This window comes from Bombina bombina, chromosome 8 (genome assembly GCF_027579735.1).
Source record: "Bombina bombina isolate aBomBom1 chromosome 8, aBomBom1.pri, whole genome shotgun sequence".
NCBI classification, from domain to species: domain Eukaryota; kingdom Metazoa; phylum Chordata; class Amphibia; order Anura; family Bombinatoridae; genus Bombina; species Bombina bombina.
Window position 1 is genome coordinate 75,511,651 of NC_069506.1, and position 25,293 is coordinate 75,536,943.

General features: G+C 39.3%; 1 protein-coding gene across 1 annotated transcript in view; it reads left to right on the forward strand.

The window, feature by feature from the left end:
• Positions 1-25,293, forward strand: part of CEP104 (centrosomal protein 104) — a 581,941-nt gene that overhangs the window by 168,453 nt on the left and 388,195 nt on the right. The window contains 1 exon segment of the mRNA XM_053690408.1: positions 24,341-24,514. Within this exon segment, the coding sequence (XP_053546383.1) occupies positions 24,341-24,514 (174 nt within the window).

Genomic DNA, 25,293 nt, shown 5'->3' on the forward strand with positions numbered 1-25,293 from the left:
ATGCTTATCTTCATATTCCGATTCATCCAGATCACTATCAGTTCCTGAGATTCTCTTTTCTAGACAAGCATTACCAATTTGTTGCTCTTCCTTTTGGCCTAGCAACAGCTCCAAGGATCTTTTCAAAGGTTCTCGGTGCCCTACTCTCTGTAATCAGAGAGCGGGGTATTGCGGTGTTTCCTTATTTGGACAATATTTTGGTACTTGCTCAGTCTTTACATTCTGCAGAATCTCACACAAATCAACTAGTGTTGTTTCTTCAAAAGCATGGTTGGAGGATCAATTTACCAAAGAGTTCCTTGATTCCTCAGACAAGGGTAACCTTTTTAGGGTTCCAAATAGATTCAGTATCCATGACTTTGTCTCTAACAGACAAAAGATGTTTGAAATTGGTTTCAGCTTGTCGGAACCTTCAGTCTCAGTCATTCCCTTCAGTAGCTATGTGCATGGAGGTTTTAGGTCTCATGACTGCAGCATCGGACGTGATCCCCTTTGCTCGTTTTCACATGAGACCTCTTCAGCTTTGTATGCTGAACCAATGGTGCAGGGATTATACAAGGATATCACAATTAATATCCTTAAATCCCAGTACTTGACTATCTCTGACTTGGTGGTTAGAACACCAACATATAGTTCAAGGGGCCTCTTTTCTTCATCCAACCTGGACTGTGATCACAACAGATGCTAGTCTTTCAGGTTGGGGAGCTGTCTGGGGGTCTCTGACAGCGCAGGGGGTTTGGAAATCTCAAGAGGCGAGATTACCAATCAATATTTTGGAACTCTGTACGATTTTCAGAGCTCTTCAGTCCTATCCTCTTCTGAAGAGAGAACCGTTTATTTGTTTTCAGACAGACAATGTCACAACCGTGGCGTATGTCAATCATCAAGGTGGGACTCACAGTCCTCAAGCTATGAAAGAAGTATCCCGGATACTTGTATGGGCGGAATCCAGCTCCTGTCTAATCTCTGCGGTCCATATCCCAGGTATAGACAATTGGGAAGCGGATTATCTCAGTCGCCAGACTTTACATCCGGGAGAATGGTCTCTTCACCCAGATGTGTTTCTTCAGATTGTTCAGATATGGGGGCCTCCAGAAATAGATCTGATTGCTTCTCATCTAAACAGGAAACTTCCCAGGTATCTGTCCAGGTCCAGGGATCCTCAGGCGGAAGCAGTGGATGCGTTGTCACTTCCTTGGAATTATCATCCTGCTTATATCTTTCAGCCTCTAGTTCTTCTTCCAAAAGTGATTTCCAAAATCATAATGGAGCGTTCGTTTGTACTGCTGGTGGCTCCAGCATGGCCACACAGGTTTTGGTATGCGGATCTTGTTCGGATGTCCAGTTGCCAACCTTGGCCACTTCCGTTAAGGCCAGACCTTCTATCTTAAGGTCAGTTTTTCCATCAGGATCTCAAATCATTACATTTGAAGGTATGGAGATTGAACGCTTAGTGCTTAGTCTTAGAGGTTTCTCTGACTCTGATTAATACTAGGTTGCAGGCTCGCAAATCTGTGTCTAGAAAGATTTACTACCGAGTTTGGAAGACTTATATTTCTTGGTGTTCTTCTCATAAATTCTCTTGGCATTCTTTTAGAATTCCTAGAATTTTACAGTTTCTTCAGGATGGTTTGGATAAGGGTTTGTCTGCAAGTTCCTTGAAAGGACAAATCTCTGCTCTTTCTGTTCTGTTTCACAGAAAATGCTAATTGCTAATCTTCCTGACATTCGTTGTTTTGTACAGGCTTCGTATCAAGCCTGTCATTAAGTCAATTTCTCCTCCTTGGAGTCTTAATTTGGTTTTGAGAGCTTTACAGGCTCCTCCGTTTTAGCCTATGCATTCTCTGGACATTAAATTACTTTCTTGGAAAGTATTGTTTCTTTAGGCCATCTCTTCAGCTAGAAGAGTTTCTGAATTATCTGCTCTTTCTTGTGAATCTCCTTTTCTGATTTTTCATCAGGATAAGGCGGTTTTGCGGACTTCATTTAAATTTTTACCTAAAGTTGTGAATTCCAACAACATTAGTAGGGAAATTGTTGTCCCTTCGTTGTTTCCTAATCCTAAGAATTCTTTGGAAAGATCTTTACATTCTTTGGATGTGGTAAGAGCTTTAAAATATTATGTTGAAGCTACTAAAGTTTCTAGAAAGACTTCTAGTCTATTTGTTATCTTTTCTGGTTCTAGGAAAGGTCAGAAGGCTTCTGCCATTTCTTTGGCTTTTTGGTTAAAGCTTTTGATTCATCATGCTTATTTGGAGTCAGGTAAATCCCTGCCTCAGAGGATTACAGCTCATTCTACTAGGTCAGTTTCTACTTCCTGGGCTTTTAAGAATGAAGCTTCTGTTGATCAGATTTGATGAGTCTTGATAAAGGCCTTATTGGGGCCGAAACGCGTAGACCGTGTACTGGTAAGCCTATTTCTGATTACTTCTACGTCTCAACTACTGTTTGCACTATTTTGTTTTTATCTTTTTTTCCACAGGAGGATATCGTTACAAATTATACCATTTCATAATTTCTGTTGGGAGTCCCCCCTGTCTGTCCTCCTACTAACAGGAGCACACCGTTTCATATTCACAGTTGCGAGGAATGTTATTGCTATAATCTGCTGTTTTCACCTGCTCTTTTTTACACATTTCTATTTGTGCCACCACATTATTTTTAAGATATTTTTAGAGATTTTTTTAGATTTTTCAAGGATCACCACTTATTTTTGGAATTGTTTTTGGACTTATTTGAAGGACCAGGATTGCTTTATTGACTTTTCTACCACTTCTACTTGTTTTTTAATCATATTGTACATTGGCTTTATCTGAGTTTTTATTTTTGATTTAACACTCTGCATTGGATTTTATTTTTTCACTGCATTTTACTCTATTATTTTTAATTCACTCCATTTGCACATTTATCAGCACCTGTCATATTATACCACTTAGCACTTATTATATAATTGTCTCTCTAGGTCATATTGTCACTATTACCTCTGCTAATCGGCCTCCAAGTCACCTCCTTGGGGTTTAGCAGACACCCTGCTGCTACTCCCTAGCAAGTGTCACTATTCCTTATAAAGCACCATCAAGTTTTTATGAATATATTTTCTTTCATGTAATTAACAAGAGTCCATGAGCTAGTGACGTATGGGATATACATTCCTACCAGGAGGGGCAAAGTTTCCCAAACCTTAAAATGCCTATAAATACACCCCTCACCACACCCACAAATCAGTTTTACAAACTTTGCCTCCTATGGAGGTGGTGAAGTAAGTTTGTGCTAGATTCTACGTTGATATGCGCTCCGCAGCAAGTTGGAGCCCGGTTTTCCTCTCAGCGTGCAGTGAATGTCAGAGGGATGTGAGGAGAGTATTGCCTATTGAATGCAGTGATCTCCTTCTACGGGGTCTATTTCATAAGGTTCTCTGTTATCGGTCGTAGAGATTCATCTCTTACCTCCCTTTTCAGATCGACGATATACTCTTATATTTACCATTTCCTCTACTGATTCTCGTTTCAGTACTGGTTTGGCTTTCTACAAACATGTAGATGAGTGTCCTGGGGTAAGTAAGTCTTATTTTCTGTGACACTCTAAGCTATGGTTGGGCACTTTATTTATAAAGTTCTAAATATATGTATTCAAACATTTATTTGCCTTGACTCAGAATGTTCAACTTTCCTTATTTCCAGACAGTCAGTTTCATATTTGGGATTATGCTTTAATTATCATATTTTTCTTACCTCAAAAATTTGACTTTTTCCCTGTGGGCTGTTAGGCTCGCGGGGGCTGAAAATGCTTCATTTTATTGCGTCATTCTTGGCGCGGACTTTTTTGGCGCAAAAATTCATTTCGTTTCCGGCGTCATACGTGTCGCCGGAAGTTGCGTCATTTTTTTGACGTTATTTTGCGCCAAAAATGTCGGCGTTCCGGATGTGGCGTCATTTTTGGCGCCAAAAGCATTTAGGCGCCAAATAATGTGGGCGTCTTATTTGGCGCCAAAAAATATGGGCGTCGTTTTTGTCTCCACATTATTTCAGTCTCATTTTTCATTTGCTTCTGGTTGCTAGAAGCTTGATGTTTGGCATTTTTTCCCATTCCTGAAACTGTCTTATAAGGAATTTGATCTATTTTGCTTTATATGTTGTTTTTTCTCTTACATATTGCAAGATGTCTCACGTTGCATCTGAGCCAGAAGATACTACAGGAAAACCTCTGCCTGCTGGATCTACCAAAGCTAAGTGTATCTGCTGTAAACTTTTGGTAGCTATTCCTCCAGCTGTTGTTTGTATTAAATGTCATGACAAACTTGTTAATGCAGATAATATTTCCTTTAGTGATGTACCATTGCCTGTTGCAGTTCCCTCAACATCTAAGGTGCAGAATGTTCCTGATAACATAAGAGATTTTGTTTCTGAATCCATAAAGAAGGCTTTGTCTGTTATTTCTCCTTCTAGTAAACGTAAAAAGTCTTTTAAATCTTCTCTCTCTACAGATGAATTTTTAAATGAACACCATCATTCTGATTCTTTGGACTCTTCTGGTTCAGAGGATTCTGTCTCAGAGATTGATGCTGATAAATCTTCATATTTATTTAAGATGGAATTTATTCGCTCTTTACTTAAAGAAGTACTAATTGCTTTAGAAATAGAGGATTCTAGTCCTCTTGATACTAATTCTATACGTTTGGATAAGGTTTTTAAAGCTCCTGCGGTTATTCCAGAAGTCTTTCCTGTTCCTAATGCTATTTCTGCAGTAATTGCTAAGGAATGGGATAGATTGGGTAATTCATTTACTCCTTCTAAACGTTTTAAGCAATTATATCCTGTTCCGCCTGACAGATTAGAATTTTGGGACAAAATCCCTAAAGTTGATGGGGCTATTTCTACCCTTGCTAAACGTACTACCATTCCTACATCAGATGGTACCTCGTTTAAGGATCCTTTAGATAGAAAAATTGAATCTTTTCTAAGAAAAGCTTATCTATGTTCAGGTAATCTTCTTAGACCTGCTATATCATTGGCTGATGTTGCTGCAGCTTCAACTTTTTGGTTGGAAACTCTAGCGCAACAAGTAACAAATCGTGATTCTCATGATATTATTATTCTTCTCCAGCATGCTAATAATTTCATCTGTGATGCCATTTTTGATATTATTAGAGTTGATGTTAGATTTATGTCTCTGGCTATCTTAGCCAGAAGAGCTTTATGGCTTAAGACTTGGAATGCTGATATGGCTTCTAAATCAACTCTACTTTCCATTTCTTTCCAGGGAAACAAATTATTTGGTTCTCAGTTGGATTCTATTATTTCAACTGTTACTGGTGGGAAAGGAACTTTTTTACCACAGGATAAAAAGTCTAAAGGTAAAAACAGGGCTAACAATCGTTTTCGTTCCTTTCGTTTCAACAAAGAACAAAAGCCTGATCCTTCGTCCTCAGGAGCAGTTTCAGTTTGGAAACCATCTCCAGTCTGGAATAAATCCAAGCCTGCTAGAAAGGCAAAGCCTGCTTCTAAGTTCACATGAAGGTACGGCCCTCATTCCAGTTCAGCTGGTAGGGGGCAGGTTACGTTTTTTCAAAGAAATTTGGATCAGTTCTGTTCACAATCTTTGGATTCAGAACATTGTTTCAGAAGGGTACAGAATTGGTTTCAAGATGAGACCTCCTGCAAAGAGATTTTTTCTTTCCCATGTCCCAGTAAATCCAGTGAAAGCTCAAGCATTTCTGAATTGTGTTTCAGATCTAGAGTTGGCTGGAGTAATTATGCCAGTTCCAGTTCCGGAACAGGGGATGGGGTTTTATTCAAATCTCTTCATTGTACCAAAGAAGGAGAATTCCTTCAGACCAGTTCTGGATCTAAAATTATTGAATCGTTATGTAAGGATACCAACGTTCAAGATGGTAACTGTAAGGACTATATTGCCTTTTGTTCAGCAAGGGAATTATATGTCCACAATAGATTTACAGGATGCATATCTGCATATTCCGATTCATCCAGATCATTATCAGTTCCTGAGATTCTCTTTTCTAGACAAGCATTACCAATTTGTGGCTCTACCGTTTGGCCTTGCTACAGCTCCAAGAATTTTCACAAAGATTCTCGGTGCCCTTCTGTCTGTAATCAGAGAACAGGGTATTGTGGTATTTCCTTATTTGGATGATATCTTGGTACTTGCTCCGTCTTTACATTTAGCAGAGTCTCATACGAATCGACTTGTGTTGTTTCTTCAAGATCATGGTTGGAGGATCAATTTACCAAAAAGTTCTTTGATTCCTCAAACAAGGGTAACCTTTCTGGGTTTCCAGATAGATTCAGTGTCCATGACTTTGTCTTTAACAGACAAGAGACGTCTAAAATTGATTACAGCCTGTCGAAACCTTCAGTCTCAATCATTCCCTTCGGTAGCCTTATGCATGGAAATTCTAGGTCTTATGACTGCTGCATCGGACGCGATCCCCTTTGCTCGTTTTCACATGCGACCTCTTCAGCTCTGTATGCTGAACCAATGGTGCAGGGATTACACGAAGATATATCAATTAATATCTTTAAAACCGATTGTTCGGCACTCTCTAACGTGGTGGACAGATCACCATCGTTTAATTCAGGGGGCTTCTTTTGTTCTTCCGACCTGGACTGTAATTTCAACAGATGCAAGTCTCACAGGTTGGGGAGCTGTGTGGGGATCTCTGACGGCACAAGGAGTTTGGGAATCTCAGGAGGTGAGATTACCGATCAATATCTTGGAACTCCGTGCAGTTTTCAGAGCTCTTCAGTTTTGGCCTCTTCTGAAGAGAGAATCGTTCATTTGTTTTCAGACAGACAATGTCACAACTGTGGCATACATCAATCATCAAGGAGGGACTCACAGTCCTCTGGCTATGAAAGAAGTATCTCGAATTTTGGTTTGGGCGGAATCCAGCTCCTGTCTAATCTCTGCGGTTCATATCCCAGGTGTAGACAATTGGGAAGCGGATTATCTCAGTCGCCAAACGTTGCATCCGGGCGAATGGTCTCTTCACCCAGAGGTATTTCTTCAGATTGTTCAAATGTGGGGGCTCCCAGAGATAGATCTGATGGCCTCTCATCTAAACAAGAAACTTCCCAGGTATCTGTCCAGATCCCGGGATCCTCAGGCGGAGGCAGTGGATGCATTATCACTTCCTTGGAAGTATCATCCTGCCTATATCTTTCCGCCTCTAGTTCTTCTTCCAAGAGTAATCTCCAAGATTCTGAGGGAATGCTCGTTTGTTCTGCTAATAGCTCCGGCATGGCCTCACAGGTTTTGGTATGAGGATCTTGTCCGGATGGCATCTTGCCAACCATGGACTCTTCCGTTAAGACCAGACCTTCTGTCTCAAGGTCCTTTTTTCCATCCGGATCTGAAATCCTTAAATTTAAAGGTATGGAGATTGAACGCTTGATTCTTGGTCATAGAGGTTTCTCTGACTCCGTGATTAATACTATGTTACAGGCTCGTAAATCTGTATCTCGAGAGATATATTATAGAGTCTGGAAGACTTATATTTCTTGGTGTCTTTCTCATCATTTTTCTTGGCATTCTTTTAGAATACCGAGAATTTTACAGTTTCTTCAGGATGGTTTAGATAAGGGTTTGTCCGCGAGTTCTTTGAAAGGACAAATCTCTGCTCTTTCTGTTCTTTTTCACAGAAAGATTGCTATTCTTCCTGATATTCATTGTTTTGTACAAGCTTTGGTTCGTATAAAACCTGTCATTAAGTCAATTTCTCCTCCATGGAGTTTGAATTTGGTTTTGGGAGCTCTTCAAGCTCCTCCGTTTGAACCTATGCATTCATTGGACATTAAATTACTTTCTTGGAAAGTTTTGTTCCTTTTGGCCATCTCTTCTGCTAGAAGAGTTTCTGAATTATCTGCTCTTTCGTGTGAGTCTCCTTTTCTGATTTTTCATCAGGATAAGGCGGTGTTGCGAACTTCTTTTGAATTTTTACCTAAAGTTGTGAATTCCAACAACATTAGTAGAGAAATTGTGGTTCCTTCATTATGTCCTAATCCTAAGAATTCTAAGGAGAAATCATTGCATTCTTTGGATGTTGTTAGAGCTTTGAAATATTATGTTGAAGCTACGAAATCTTTCCGTAAGACTTCTAGTCTATTTGTTATCTTTTCCGGTTCTAGGAAAGGCCAGAAAGCTTCTGCCATTTCTTTGGCATCTTGGTTGAAATCTTTAATTCATCTTGCCTATGTTGAGTCGGGTAAAATTCCGCCTCAAAGAATTACAGCTCATTCTACTAGGTCAGTTTCTACTTCCTGGGCGTTTAGGAATGAAGCTTCGGTTGACCAGATCTGCAAAGCAGCAACTTGGTCCTCTTTGCATACTTTTACTAAATTCTACCATTTTGATGTATTTTCTTCTTCTGAAGCAGTTTTTGGTAGAAAAGTTCTTCAGGCAGCGGTTTCAGTTTGAATCTTCTGCTTATGTTTTTTTGTTAAACTTTATTTTGGGTGTGGATTATTTTCAGCAGGAATTGGCTGTCTTTATTTTATCCCTCCCTCTCTAGTGACTCTTGTGTGGAAAGATCCACATCTTGGGTAGTCATTATCCCATACGTCACTAGCTCATGGACTCTTGTTAATTACATGAAAGAAAACATAATTTATGTAAGAACTTACCTGATAAATTCATTTCTTTCATATTAACAAGAGTCCATGAGGCCCACCCTTTTTTGTGGTGGTTATGATTTTTTTGTATAAAGCACAATTATTCCAATTCCTTATTTTATATGCTTCGCACTTTTTTTTTTCTTATCACCCCACTTCTTGGCTATTCGTTAAACTGATTTGTGGGTGTGGTGAGGGGTGTATTTATAGGCATTTTAAGGTTTGGGAAACTTTGCCCCTCCTGGTAGGAATGTATATCCCATACGTCACTAGCTCATGGACTCTTGTTAATATGAAAGAAATGAATTTATCAGGTAAGTTCTTACATAAATTATGTTTTTATGAATATGTTTGTTTTTAGTTCTGATTTTTAACTATTTCCTGTAATCATTTAATGATTTTTTGTATATTGATATTTTTATGTGCTGGATCCATTGTTGTATGAATAAATTAATTTTTTCTATATTCACATTTGTTCATCTCCTTAGCCTCCGTTGGTAAGGCGCCTGAGGTAATTACTTATTACTATGATCAGATTTGCAAAGCAGCAACTTGGTCTTCTTTGCATACTTTTACTAAATTCTACCATTTTGATGTTTTCTCTTCTTCAGAAGCAGTTTTTGGTAGAAAAGTTCTTCAGGCAGCTGTTTCAGTTTGATTCTTCTGCTTATAATTTCAGTGTTTTTCATTATAAGATTTAAACTTTTGATTTGGGTTGTAGATTAATCTTTCAGCGGAATTGGCTGTCTTTATTTTTATCCCTCCCTCTCTAGTGACTCTTGCATGGAATTCCACATCTTGGGTATTTGCTATCCCATACGTCACTAGCTCATGGACTCTTGCCAATTACATGAAAGAAAACATAATTTATGTAAGAACTTACCTGATAAATTAATTTCTTTCATATTGGCAAGAGTCCATGAGGCCCACACTTTTTTGTGGTGATTATAATTTTTGTATAAAGCACATTTATTCCAATTCCTTGTTGATGCTTTCACTCCTTTCTTATCACCCCACTTCTTGGCTATTCATTAAACTGAATTGTGGGTGTGGTGGGGGGTGTATTTATAGGCATTTTGAGGTTTGGGAAACTTTGCCCCTCCTGGTAGGAATGTATATCCCATACGTCACTAGCTCATGGACTCTTGCCATTATGAAAGAAATTAATTTATCAGGTAAGTTCTTACATGAATTATGTTTCTTTCTTGACACAGTAAGTCCACTGTCTGCCCTTATTTTCAGACAGTTTCTTTTTATATAAACCTCAGGCACCTCTACACCATGTGTTATTTCCTTTCTCTCCTTTTCCTTCGGTCGAATGACTGGAGGTTGTTGAAAGGGAAGTGATACTTAACAGCTTTGCTGTGGTGCTCTTTGCCTCCTCCTGCTGGCGAGGAGTGATTTTCCCAACAGTAATTGCTGATTCAGTGGACTCACCGTGTTAAGAAATAAATAAATTTATCAGAGAAGCATAAATTTTATTTTTTTTAATTATGCAACTCTTGAATGATAGTAGTCTCACACGAAAATGAACTGGCATATGAATAATACAAATACAAAGCTAGTAGTATAACCATAGCAATGTTATTTTGTATAACTTGTACATTTACAGCACATATTTTTATTATTTGGTAGAACACTTGCAATGAAATATTGTTAGTTTAGATATGTGTCATGCAATTCATACCCAGCTAATACAGTCTGAGTTAAATGTGTGCTTTGTAACAATGAAAAAAAGCTGGCAGAAAATATTTACCAATGCTATCCATTTGACACTAGCGCTGGACAAAATCCTAGTTATAGTTTCCAGGTAGGTACTGCCAAAGTGACTTTAATAAGTCTCAGTGACTACGGTAATTAAAACAATAGAGTTTGAATCTGGGTTTAATATACGTATATTTTGTTTATGTAGCTGAAATCGTCAAATCATTGGAAACCTTTTGCACAGTTGGACTTTTTCAATCATGAGAGTATCTTTGGAGACTACTTATTTTGTCAGACTCGCTCTTTTAAACAAAGAAGTCTAAGATACCCACTGCTTGTAATTTTCTTTTTTTTTCCTATTCAGAATCCAAGTCTGCACGCAGTGCGCTAACAATGGTTATGTAGTGGGTGAATAATACTTTAGCTAGTGGAAAATAAATCCTACATTAGTATGATGAAAATTATATCTTTTAATTGGTACCAGATGCATTTTTAAGCAAAACTTAAGAATTAGACAAGCATGAGGGAGAAAGATGAGCTATGTGCATCAGGGTTAGAGTTCTGGATATGATTAAAGGGACACAAAACCCAAATTCTTTCTTTCAAGATTTAGAAAGAACATACAGTTTTAAACAAATTTCCAATTTACTTGTATTATCTATTTTGCTTCATTCTCTTGATATCCTTTGTTTAAAAGCATATCTAAATAGGCTGCGTGCCTACACATCTATGCCTCATGTTATTGGCTAACCTATCTACGTCGCTATTTCATCAACAAAGGATACCTAAAGAATGAAGCAAATTAGATAATAGAAGTAAATTGGAATGTTTAAAATTGTGTTCTCTATCTGAATCATGAAAGAAAAATGTGGGGTTTCACGTCTCTTTAACATTGAATGTAGCTTTGTATTTTTTATTCTATGTCTAATTAGACTATAAAGCTATAAAATGTAGTAAATGTATGTATAATTCTTTTACGTTATAGGAACAGTTAACACTTTGAATTTTTGTAATATAAGATGTTTACTTATATATTGTACAACTTAGCATTATATTTCAAAAGGAATTGAAAGCAACTTGAGATTTTTATATAAAATGTCTAGTTATGCATAATGAAACAACTTTGCAATTTATTTGCATTATTTATTTTGTCCAATTTTCTTGTAGTTTGCCTCTGAAAATTGATACATTTCTAATTTTTAGAACATGAAGTGCACCCTGTTGACTTAACAATGCTATCCCTGCTACATATCTGACCGTTATCATGTTCAGATAAAAACCGCATACAAATTCACTAACATAATGATCAGGACTTGTCTCGTTGCCTGCAGACTAAAGCTTAGATGGGCTCCTCCAAATTAGGCAAATGCTGGGAGGAGTTTGGCTATAACTGCAGTAAAAAGGATATTTACCTTAAAGATAACACTTGTCTCATATATTATTCAATAGCAGCACATTAGAAATGTCTTGTAATTACAAGGTGTTTACTGTCCCTTTAAGGTTTTATTCCCCTCCCCTTTTCCTGTAACTTAAGTCTGAAAATTGTGGGAATTCCAGTTCTAAGAACTCAAAGTGCACATGACAAACTTAACAAGGCTAACTCTTCTACATATATGTCCCTATTTGTCTTCTACAGGTAAGAACTGTAAAGCAAAATGTTATACTAACATAATAGCTATACCTTGCTGTGTCCCCTTCAGAAGCAAGTCTGCAGTGGGGTTATTATATTATAGTGGTTATTGAAAAACTGTTGCAGCAAACAGGGCGTTAAACATTCAAAAAAGTTTTCAATGCACAAGTGCAGACAAATAATGTGATTACAAAGCGTTTACTGTCCCTTTTAGTGTTAAATAGGAATAAATAGAAACATGAATATATAGTTTTTTTATATTTAAAAGACAATTTGGTTTTATCCCCCAAAAAGTGAGTCATACATAATATTCAGGTCATATTTGGCACATAATCCTGGCACATAGTGGTGCTACAGGGTACACTTAAGCCGTTCACACTTATGTGGCTCCAAGCACACTGGTTAACATTTATACTAATGTAATGTAAAAATTTGCTCAGGGTTAATGTGACACAAAGTGTCATAACAGCCATTATACTAAATCCTTATTTTAATAAATAACTAATGTGGTGTTAAAAGGACATTGTACTATACTTTTTTCTTTCCTGTAATGCGTTCCCAATGATCCATTATACTCACTGGAGTGTATAAAATTATTTACAAATAAACTCATTTACCTTTACTTTGTCATTTGAACTAGTTACTTTTGTCTGTTGAAATACGAATGCTCTATAGAAAAAACTATGTAATCAAGAAACAACAGCAGTCAAGCGAAGAGTGGGAAAGCTAGGAACTACAGTGTTCATTTTTAGTTGCTCTCTTTAAAGTGGCTGTGAACAGCTTGTAATTACAAGACATTTCTGTTGTGTATAGAATAACATCAGCCACGTTTTAACATTTTCAAAATAAATTAACATCCTTTTTTACTACAAATGTTTTCCTATAGCCAAACTCAATCCACCATTTGTCTTATTTAGAGGAGCCAATCTGGGCTTTAGTCCACAGACAACAAGGCTAGCCACTGTTATAAAGTTAGTATAAAATCCATTGTTTTGTAGTTGTTAGCTGTTTGGGGACAAATATTTAGTATTGTTAGCCTTGAGAGGTCAGCAAGGTGTATTCAAGTTCTGAGAATACATTTTCAGCGCTAATTTACATGAAAATGGGGAAAAGTAATGATAATATATAAGTTGTTTTATTGCACATAACTAAACATTTTATATCAAAATCTCAAGTTGTTTAAGTATTTTCCTTTGTGTATAAATATATTTGTGTGTGTATATATATATATATATATATATATATATTTATTTATTTACACTTTGCTGCCATCACTGCGCTACTTACCCCCCTACCCTGCGCAAGTTCTCATGCCGTGTCTAATGGCATGAGAACGAGGCTCCCGTTGGAGCCTATAGAAACGTGCTCTTGTGAGCGCAATGCTTCCTAGCAATGAGAACGCAAGGTCACGTTTGCATTGCTCTCAACATGTAATACCAGCGTGCATTAGCATGTGCTGTATTACTCAGTGGAGTGCTAATATTGCTTTCTCAAAAGCGATATTTAGCTCTCCAGTTGTAATCTGGTCCTAAATGACGATTCTGCCTAATCATTCAGTGTGGTATGGTACTTTGTTGCACCCCTCTAAAACGGTGGTATGCTCCATAATGATTTAGGCAATAGAAGCTTGAGCAGCAGCAGGGCCGGATTGGGCAGTCGGGATACCGGGAAAAATCCCGGTGGGCCGCTGGCCGGCAGCTCAGCTGGGCTGGCCTGGCTGCTGCTGTGTATAAATTTATATTTTTTCAATTGCAGCTATGCTCGTTACGGCTAGATGTATTAGCCCTATCATTTGAACTGGCGGAGCTGCCTGCTATATATACTTATAAGGCAGCACATTTATCCCAGAAAGCACAGGGAGTTCTCAGTACTTTGTTTACATGAACTCTACTCTGGACCGTCGGGTTGCCATAGCAATAGGTTCCCCTGACAGGATAAGGCTCTGGGGCTGCTGGGATATGTAGTCTTCCAGATCAGCTTCTGTCATACACATCTGACATGCTTGTTGCCGCTAGATGTATTAGCCCTATCATTTGCACTGGGAGCAGGAGCTGCCTGCTATATATACTTATAAGGCAGCACATTTATCCCAGAAAGCTCAGTGAGTTCTCAGTACTTTGTTTACATGAACTCTACTCTGGACCGTCGGGTTGCCATAGCAATAGGTTCCCCTGACAGGATAAGGTGCTGGGGCTGCTGGGATACGTAGTCTTCCAGATCAGCTTCTGTCATACACATCTGACATGGCCTCTGCAGGGAGCCCAGAAGCACCGGAGCGCGTTCACCAAAGGCCGTTCCTGATCGGTGTGAGCGGGGGCACCGCAAGTGGCAAGGTCAGCCTGGTGCATCCGTTTCTGTCACTGAAATGCTGTTTATTAGTGAGGAGACAGGGAGAGAGAGAGAGGGTCTCACATGTGTCACCGAATATAGGGTCTCACTGTGTGTCACTGTGGGGGGGAGAGAGTGCCTCACTGTGTGTCACTGGGAATAGAGGGTCTCACTGTGTGTCACTGGGAATAGAGGGTCTCACTGTGTGTCACTGGGGAGAGAGGGTCTCACTGTGTGTCACTTGGGGGGAGAGGGGGTCTCACTGTGTGTCACTGTGGGGGGGAGAGAGTGTCTCACTTTGTGTCACTGGGAATAGAGGGTCTCACTGTGTGTCACTGGGAATAGAGGGTCTCACTGTGTGTCACTGTGGGGGGAGAGAGAGTATCTCACTGTGTGTCACTGGGGGGAGAGGGTCTCACTGTGTGTCACTGGGAATAGAGGGTCTCACTGTGTGTCACTGGGAATAGAGGGTCTCACTGTGTGTCACTGGGAATAGAGGGTCTCACTGTGTGTCACTGGGAATAGAGGGTCTCACTGTGTGTCACTCTATATGTATATCACTGTATATCACTATCATTAAAATACATTATGGTTGTATACCACTATATATGTATATCACTGTATAACACTATCATTAAAATACATTATGGTTGTATATCACTATATATGTATATCACTGTATATCACTATCATTAAAATACATTATGGTTGGTATTGTGTATTGTTATACCTAGGTTACAATACTACTTAGGTTTGCAGACTTTTTATTAAAAACACTTTCAGCCTGTATTACATATCCACCGTATTGTTCCATTAAGTGATTTCAGAATGTAAAGTTGTATTTTATCCAAACAATACATTCTTTGCTGTTTAGTGCACTTATACTGAGTCTGCAGCATTAATTCTGGAAAGTTTCAAAATGTGTATGGGCTGGGCTTAAGGGGGCGTGGCTGGGCTGGAGGGGGCGTGGCTGTGATGGAGGGGCGTGGCTGGGCCGGTCTATACAAATTTCCAGGGCTGGTCTGATTTCCCAGTCCGGCCCCTAAGCAGCAGCTTCCATTTACTTTTCTATATCACATATATTTGGCTTTCTCCCTTCATCTACACTTTAACGGGTCATGATACCTAAATTCGAAATCACTTGAAAGTGATGCAACATAGCAGTAAAAAGGTGACTAGAAAATATCACATGAACATCTCTATGTAAAAAAGTAAGATATTTTACCTCAAAATTTACTCAGTAGCCGCATCCCATCGCAAAGGGACTTTAAGTATCCAATCAGGATGCTAGTTCCAGGACTTACACGGGTGCATGCAGGCACAGACTCACTTTATTTTTTCCTACTTTTATAAAGTTTAATATGAAATCTGGCAAAATTTCGGGGAAATACCATGAGTTCACAGTAAAGCAAATTGTGAACTCAGCACTGATTAATCTGATTGGCTGTTTTGTTGTTTTTGGGTGTGTTTTTTTTGTGTTTTTTTTTTTTTTTTGCAAAAAATAAATAATTGCTGCATTTAAAGAGCAATTAAATGAAAAATTTTTTTTTTTTTATTAATACATTTTTTTTTATTTATTTGGTCTTTGAGTGCAGCTGTTTTTTTTTTTATTTTTATTATTTTTTTATATATATAACATTTTGGGCTAGGTTACAAATGGAGTGCCTATTTATTGCGTACCCGCAAATGGGCAAATTCGCTAGTTTGCGGGTGCGCAATAAATAACCAGCCATTACAAGTGGCTGCTTATTGCTACAGCAAGCACGTGGTAGCAATTAGCGCTCCAAAAACTAAACGGAGGTCAGACCTCTGGTTAATTTTAAAAATGTGCCCCAATAATAAAAAAAAAAAATAGCATCTTTAATTTAAAAAACAAAAACAAAACTGCATGAAGCAGTGTTTGTGTTAAAGTGAGCCGGTCAGGGGTGTTAGAAAAAAAACAGAACTGAAAAGTGCCTTTACATTGCAGTCTTTGGGAACTGTGTGTTCTCAATAAATATATATGTATAATATATACTTATATACAAATATATTTATGTGTATATTTATACACATATTAACACATAAATATATATGTATATAATCATTTACATATATATTTATATTGCTGCCCATCGCTGCACAACTAACCCCCTTCGTTGCGATAGTTCTCATGCCGTGTCTCACAGCATGAGAAAGAGGCTCCCATAGGAGCTTATGGAAGCACGCTCTCGTGAGCGCAATGCTTCCATGCATTGCGAACGCAAGGTCAGGTTCGCATTGCACCTCACTTGTAATACCAGTGCACATTTGCATGCACTGTTATTACTCAGTTGAGTGCAAATATCGTTTTCATGGAAGCGATATTGTGCGCTCAATTTGTAATCTGGCCCTTTATGGGGAATTCAGTTTTGCATTTATGTCCCTTTAGCAAATATATGATGGCAGTCAGAGATATGAACTCTGTTATGTTGGATAAAAAGTTAAATCACTAGATTTACAGATATTTTTCTTTTCATTAAAGGGCCATAATACTCAAATGTTTAAACACTTGAAAGTGATGCTGCATAGCTGTAAAAATCTGACTAGAAAATATCACCTGAACATCTCTATGTAAAAAAGAAAGATATTTTACCTCAAAAGTTTCTCAGTAGCCACATCCCATTGTAAAGGACTTCTAAGCAGCAAATCAGTATGTCTGTCCCGGGACAGCAGAAGGAGCGAGCTTACGTGCACTCTCATGTTATTTCCCTATTCAGTGTAAGGAAGTTTACAGTTAAGTGAAATCTCATGAGATCACAGTAAAAGAGTTCATGACCTCAGCACTGCTGATGCCGATTGGCTGCTGTTCATTTCTTCATTTTTTAAAAAAAAATTTTTTACCTGCAGCTAGGCAGCAGCTGAGTATAACTTTTTACACAGAACTTACTCTGCTGAGCTAAGGAAATTGTGAGGTAAAATATCTTCCTTTTTTACATAGAGATGCTCAGGTGATATTTTCCTGTCAGCTTTTTACAGGTATACTGCATCAGTGTCAAGTGATTTAGCATATGAGTATTATGTCCCTTTAAGTTAGTATGTAATGTTTTTAATCAAGTGTAAAATGCATAATGGCCATTAAATGTAAACACATAAGTGATTTTAAGTGATCTAGACTGTTTGTTTTTACCACAGCTGTGTCTTCTAATCTGTGAACCTTATTAGGTCATGTGTTTTATTTTCAGTGTAATCATTGGAATAATCTTGTGTTGTGCTTCATCTTTTACAAATAGTTTTTATTTATTATTGTTATAATGATTATTATTTGCATGTACGGATATATGTATTGAACACACACACACAAAAGCATAGACTGAGTTATATTAAAGGACTACTCAATGCAGTAGAATTGCATAATTAACAAATGCAGAATAAAAAGACAATGCAATAATACTTTGAATTTCAAATAAGCAGTAGATTTTTTTTCTGACAAATTTATTTTTCTCACATTTTCTGGCCCCCTGTATCATGTGACAGACATAAGCCAATCACAGACTAGTATACATATACCCTGTGATCTTGTGCAAATACTCAGTAGGATCTTGTTCCCCAGAAAGTGTGAATATAAAAAGAATGTGCAAAATTTGATAATGGAAGTAAATTGGAAAGTGTCTTAAAACCGCTGCTCTATCTGAATCATAAAAGTTTATTTCTCTTGTTAAGTGTGTTCAGTCCACGGGTCATCCATTACTTATGGCATATATTCTCCTTCCCAACAGGAAGTTGCAAGAGGATCACCCAAGCAGAGCTGCTATATAGCTCCTCCCCTCACATGTCATATCCAGTCATTCTCTTGCAACCCTCAACAAAGAAGGAGGTCGCGAGAGGAGTTGGAGTTTTTACTTAATTATTCTTCAATCAAAAGTTTGTTATTTTAAATGGCACCGGAGTGTGCTGTTTTTCTATCTCAGGCAGTATTGGGAAGAAGAAACTGCCTGCGTTTTCTATGATCTTAGCAGGCGTAACTAAGATCCACTGGCTGTTCTCGACATTCTGAGGAGTGGGGTAACTTCAGAACATGGGAATAGCATGCGGGGTCCCCCGCAAATGAGGTATGTGCAGTACAATATTTTCTGGGAATGGAATTGACTAAGAAAACACTGCTGTTACCCGTATGATGTAAGTACAGCCTTAAATGCAGTAGTAGTGACTGGTATCAGGCTGATAAATGTATGCACAATAGAGTTATTTTCTAGGGACTTGAATTTGACTGTGAAAATACTGTTAATACTGAAATAATGCTTAAGCCTTATCTGCAGTGGAAGCGACTGGTAGCAGGCTTAGTGATAACTTTGCATGACATTAAAAAAAAAGTTTGTTTTTAAAACGTTTACTGGCATGTTATTCGTTTTGTGAGGTACTTTGGTGATAAATCCTTTTGGGCATGATTTTTTTCCACATGGCTAACATATGTTTCTGCATAGAAACCGTTATATCAGGTCTCCCACTGTTGCGCAGTTAAAATTCTAGCACAGTCTTCCTGCTTCTTCCTCCTTGATCCAGGACGTCTCTAGAGAGCTCAGGGGTCTTCAAAATTCGTTTTTGAGGGAGGTAATCAGTCACAGCAGACCTGTGACAGTGTGTTTGACTGTGATAAAAGCGTTAAATCTTAATTTGATATCCGTTTTTGGGTACTGAAGAGGTAGTAGCAACAAACACTGTGGGGGACTTTAAAAATGCATGGGACAAGCATAGGGCTAGGTAAGGTTGGGCAGACTTGCTGGGCCTATGGCTCTTATCTGCCATCAATATCTATGTTTCTATGTTTTGCTAATGGGTGCAATCCTCTGCTAATTAATACATTTAAAGAATTGTTGACTATAACTGAATTAGTTCTTTGTTATTCAACTGTGTTTTTTAAAAGCGCTGCAGCGTTTTTTATATTGCTTGTAAACTTATTGAAAGTAATTTCCAAGCTTGCTAGCTTCATTGCTAGTCTTGTTAAACATGTCTGATACAGAGGAATCTGCTTGTTCATTATGTTTAAAAGCCGATGTGGAGCCCAATAGAAATATGTGTACCAATTGTATTGATATTACTTTGAATAAAAGTCAATCTGTACCGATAAAGAAATTATCACCAGACAACGAGGGGGAAGTTATGCCGTCTAACTCTCCTCACGTGTCAGTACCTTCGTCTCCCGCTCGGGAGGTGCGTGAGATTGAGGCGCCAAGTACATCAAGGCCCTTACAAATCACTTTACATGATATGGCTAATGTTATGAAAGAAGTATTATACAATATGCCCGAGTTAAGAGGCAAGCGCGACAGCTCTGGGTTAAGGACAGAGCGCGCCGATGACACGAGAGCCATGTCTGATACTGCGTCACAATTTGCAGAACATGAGGACGGAGAGCTTCATTCTGTGGGTGACGGTTCTGATTCGGGGAGACCGGATTCAGAAATTTCAAATTTTAAATTTAAGCTTGAGAACCTCCGCGTGTTGCTAGGGGAGGTGTTAGTGGCTCTGAATGATTGTGACACGGTGGCAATCCCAGAGAAATTATGTAGGCTGGATAAATACTATGCGGTACCGGTGTGTACTGACGTTTTTCCTATACCAAAGAGGCTTACAGAGATTATTAGCAAGGAGTGGGATAGACCCGGTGTGCCTTTTTCCCCTCCTCCGATATTTAGAAAAATGTTCCCTATAGATGCCACCACACGAGACTTATGGCAGACGGTCCCTAAGGTGGAGGGAGCAGTTTCTACTTTAGCCAAGCGTACCACTATCCCGGTGGAGGATAGCTGTGCTTTCTCAGATCCAATGGATAAAAAATTAGAGGGTTACCTTAAGAAAATGTTTGATCAACAAGGTTTTATATTACAGCCTCTTGCATGCATTGCGCCTGTCACTGCTGCAGCGGCATTCTGGTTTGAGTCTCTGGAAGAGGCGATTCGCACAGCACCATTGGATGAGTCTTTGAGCAAGATTAGAATCCTTAAGCTGGCTAATGTGTTTGTTTCGGATGCCGTAGTGCATTTAACCAAACTTACGGCTAAGAATTCCGGATTCGCCATACAGGCGCGCAGAGCGCTATGGCTTAAATCCTGGTCAGCAGATGTAACTTCTAAGTCTAAACTACTGAACATTCCTTTCAAAGGGCAGACCTTATTCGGGCCCGGCTTGAAGGAAATTATTGCTGACATTACTGGAGGTAAGGGCCACACCCTTCCTCAGGACAGGGCCAAATCAAAGGCCAAACAGTCTAATTTTCGTGCCTTTCGTAATTTCAAGGTAGGAGCAGCATCAACTTCCTCCGCTCCAAAACAGGAAGGAACTACTGCTCGTTACAGACAGGGTTGGAAAGGCAACCAGTCACGGAACAAGGGCAAGCAGGCCAGAAAGCCTACTTCCGCCCCTAAGACAGCATGAAGACAGGGCCCCCTTTCCGGAGACGGATCTAGTAGGGGGCAGACTTTCTCTCTTCGCCCAGGCTTGGGCAAGAGATGTACAGGATCCCTGGACGTTGGAGATTATATCTCAGGGATATCTTCTGGACTTCAAAGCTTCTCCCCCACAAGGGAGATTTCACCTTTCAAGATTATCTGCAAACCAGATAAAGAAAGAGGCATTCCTAAGCTGCGTGCAAGACCTCCTTGTAATGGGAGTGATCCATCCAGTTCCGCGGACGGAACAAGGACAGGGGTTTTATTCAAATCTGTTTGTGGTTCCCAAAAAAGAGGGAACCTTCAGACCAATTTTGGATCTAAAGATCCTAAACAAATTCCTCAGAGTTCCATCATTCAAGATGGAAACTGTTCGAACCATTTTACCCATGATCCAAGAGGGTCAGTACATGACCACAGTGGACTTAAAGGATGCCTACCTTCACATTCCGATCCACAAGAATCATCATCGGTTCCTGAGGTTTGCCTTTCTAGACAGGCATTACCAGTTTGTAGCTCTTCCCTTCGGGTTAGCTACGGCCCCGAGAATTTTTACAAAGGTTCTGGGCTCACTTCTGGCGGTACTAAGATCACGAGGCATAGCGGTGGCTCCGTACCTAGACGACATTCTGATACAAGCGTCAAGTTTTCAAAATGCAAAGTCTCATACAGAGATAGTTCTAGCATTTCTGAGGTCGCATGGGTGGAAAGTGAACGTGGAAAAGAGTTCTCTGTTACCACTCACAAGGGTCCCTTTTCTAGGGACTCTTATAGATTCTGTAGAGATGAAAATTTACCTGACGGAGTCCAGGTTATCAAAGATTCTCAATGCTTGCCGTGTCCTTCACTCCATTCCAAGCCCCTCAGTAGCTCAGTGCATGGAAGTAATCGCCTTAATGGTCGCGGCAATGGACATAGTGCAATTTGCGCGCCTACATTTCAGACCGCTGCAACTATGCATGCTAAGTCAATGGAACGGGGATTACTCAGATCTGTCCCCTTTGCTAAATCTGGACCAGGAGACCAGAGGTTCTCTTCTCTGGTGGTTGTCCAGGGTTCATCTGTCCAAAGGAATGACTTTTCGCAGACCAGATTGGACGATTGTAACAACAGATGCCAGCCTACTAGGCTGGGGAGCAGTCTGGAACTCCCTGAAGGCTCAGGAATCGTGGACTCAGGAGGAGAAACTCCTCCCGATAAACATTCTAGAATTAAGAGCAATATTCAATGCTCTTCTAGCTTGGCCTCAGTTAGCAACACTGAGGTTCATCAGATTTCAGTCGGACAACATCACGACTGTGGCTTACATCAATCATCAAGGGGGAACCAGGAGTTCCTTAGCGATGTTGGAAGTCTCGAAGATAATTCGCTGGGCAGAGTCTCACTCTTGCCACCTGTCAGCGATCTACATCCCAGGCGTGGAGAACTGGGAGGCGGATTTTCTAAGTCGCCAGACTTTTCATCCGGGGGAGTGGGAACTTCACCCGGAGGTATTTGCTCAACTGATTCGTCGTTGGGGCAAACCGGATCTGGATCTCATGGCATCTCGCCAGAACGCCAAGCTTCCTTGTTACAGGTCCAGGGACCCGGGAGCGGTGCTGGTAGATGCACTAGCAGCCCCTTGGGTTTTCAACATAGCTTATGTGTTTCCACCTTTTCCGTTGCTACCTCGACTGATTGCCAGGATCAAACAGGAGAGAGCATCGGTGATTCTGATAGCGCCTGCGTGGCCACGCAGGACCTGGTATGCAGACCTAGTGGACATGTCGTCCTGTCCACCATGGTCTCTACCCCTGAGGCAGGACCTTCTAATTCAGGGTCCTTTCAACCATCCAAACCTAATTTCTCTGAGGCTGACTGCTTGGAAATTGAACGCTTGATTCTATCAAAGCGTGGATTTTCGGATTCGGTTATTGATACATTAATACAGGCTCGGAAACCTGTTACCAGAAAAATTTACCACAAGATATGGCGTAAATATTTATATTGGTGTGAATCCAAGAGTTACTCATGGAGTAAGGTTAGGATTCCTAGGATATTGTCTTTTCTACAAGAGGGTTTAGAAAAGGGCTTATCTGCTAGTTCACTAAAGGGACAGATTTCTGCTCTGTCTATTCTTTTACACAAGCGTCTGGCAGAGAATCCAGACGTCCAGGCTTTTTGTCAGGCTTTGGCTAGGATTAAGCCTGTGTTTAATACTGTTGCTCCTCCGTGGAGCTTAAACTTGGTTCTTAAAGTTCTTCAGGGTGTTCCGTTTGAACCCCTTCATTCCATTGATATTAAGCTTTTATCTTGGAAAGTTCTGTTTTTGATGGCTATTTCCTCGGCTCGAAGAGTCTCTGAGTTATCTGCCTTACATTGTGATTCTCCTTATCTGATCTTTCATTCAGACAAGGTAGTCCTGCGTACTAAACCTGGGTTTTTACCTAAGGTTGTTTCTAACAGGAATATCAATCAAGATATTGTTGTTCCATCATTATGTCCTAATCCTTCTTCAAAGAAGGAACGTCTTTTGCATAATCTAGACGTGGTCCGTGCCCTGAAGTTCTACTTACAGGCAACTAAAGATTTTCGACAAACTTCTTCTCTGTTTGTCGTTTACTCTGGACAGAGGAGAGGTCAAAAGGCTTCGGCTACCTCTCTCTCTTTTTGGCTTCGTAGCATAATACGCTTAGCCTACGAGACTGCTGGACAGCAGCCTCCTGAAAAAATTACAGCTCATTCCACTAGAGCTGTGGCTTCCACCTGGGCCTTTAAGAATGAGGCCTCTGTTGAACAGAATTGCAAGGCTGCAACTTGGTCTTCACTTCATACTTTTTCCAAATTTTACAAATTTGACACTTTTGCTTCTTCGGAGGCTGTTTTTGGGAGAAAGGTTCTACAGGCAGTGGTTCCTTCTGTTTAATGTTCCTGCCTTGTCCCTCCCATCATCCGTGTACTTTAGCTTTGGTATTGGTATCCCATAAGTAATGGATGACCCGTGGACTGAACACACTTAACAAGAGAAAACATAATTTATGCTTACCTGATAAATTCATTTCTCTTGCAGTGTGTTCAGTCCACGGCCCGCCCTGTCTTTTTGAGGCCGGTTCTAAATTTTAAATTATAACTCCAGTCACCACTGCACACTATAGTTTCTCCTTTCTCGTCTTGTTTCGGTCGAATGACTGGATATGACATGTGAGGGGAGGAGCTATATAGCAGCTCTGCTTGGGTGATCCTCTTGCAACTTCCTGCTGGGAAGGAGAATATATCCCATAAGTAAATTTATCAGGTAAGCATAAATTATGTTTTTGACTTGAGTGTCCCTTTAAGCATATCCATATATTGACTGTTTTCTTCATATAATGTCATTTTTTCAAAGCAAAAATTCTTATGTGTTAGAGCATTTTGTTATTGCATACCCCTACAGAGTTCTAGTCAGTCACCTAAGAAAAATCTCCAGTGTTGCTTCTTTGGAAAGTGGCAAAAGCTCTGATGTCTTCAGATCCTTTCAAAGGAACATGCTGCATTTAGTTTTCTGATGTCATTTTTTTACCATAGACGTTTTTTTTTTATTCTTTCTGTAATGCAAAACCATAAAACTTAACATCACAGGAGCAACAATCTTGCTGCTAACACCTTATTTCTTGCAACCCCAACAGGTTTTCCAAGCATCATTACGACTTTTAAAAATGATCATCACTCAGTATATACCTAAACACAAACTAGGCAAAGCGGAAACCTCTAATTGTGTGGATAAAACCCTTTCAGATTTACTGTCCAGGACTGGAGAGTCAGCGACTCGGTATCGGTTAATTGCATCCAACTTTATTCAGGTACGCAAAATAATCTGAGGCCTATATGCTACTTATTTATTTATTCATCTTCATTATAGCAAACAAAAGGAAATACTGCCCACACAGAGTACAGGCTAAAGAAAGCTCATTGGCAATATTTGGTTGTAAGACAAAATATAATTTAAAAAGTGGTGATTATGCTTAGGGTAGTGTATATATGTATAAATATATGTGTAGGTATAAATGTATGTATATGTGTGTATATAGACAAGCTTTCAGAATAATTCCTTCCTTTCACAAGTCTTGAGTATTGCTTCAGACTTGAGAAAGGAAGGAATTCTTCCGTAAGCTTGTCTACTTATAAATGTATAGTTAGTTTAATAAAAAAGTATCATTGCTCAATGCAATACTCTTGTTTTTTTTGTATGTATATATATATATATATATATATATATATATATAGAGAGAGAGAGAGAGAGAGAGAGAGAGAGAGAGAGAGAGAGAGAGAGAGAGAGAGAGAGAGAGAGAGAGAGAGAGAGATATTAGTGTGTGTATATGTATATATATATATATATATATATATATATAATGTACAACACCTAGAACACGTACGTATATGTGTGTAAGGACGCACATGTACACCTACAGTGTGTGTTTTGACTTTCAAATTTACAATTTTGCTTCTATAAAACATATCACTATCTTTATCTGAAATTCATGATGTAAATTTCTTTAAAAAAAAAAAAAAGATCTCAATTCGTAAGCATGAACAATACTTGCCTTGTTCTTGTGCCAGTAGATGCTTGTAGCAGCTGCTG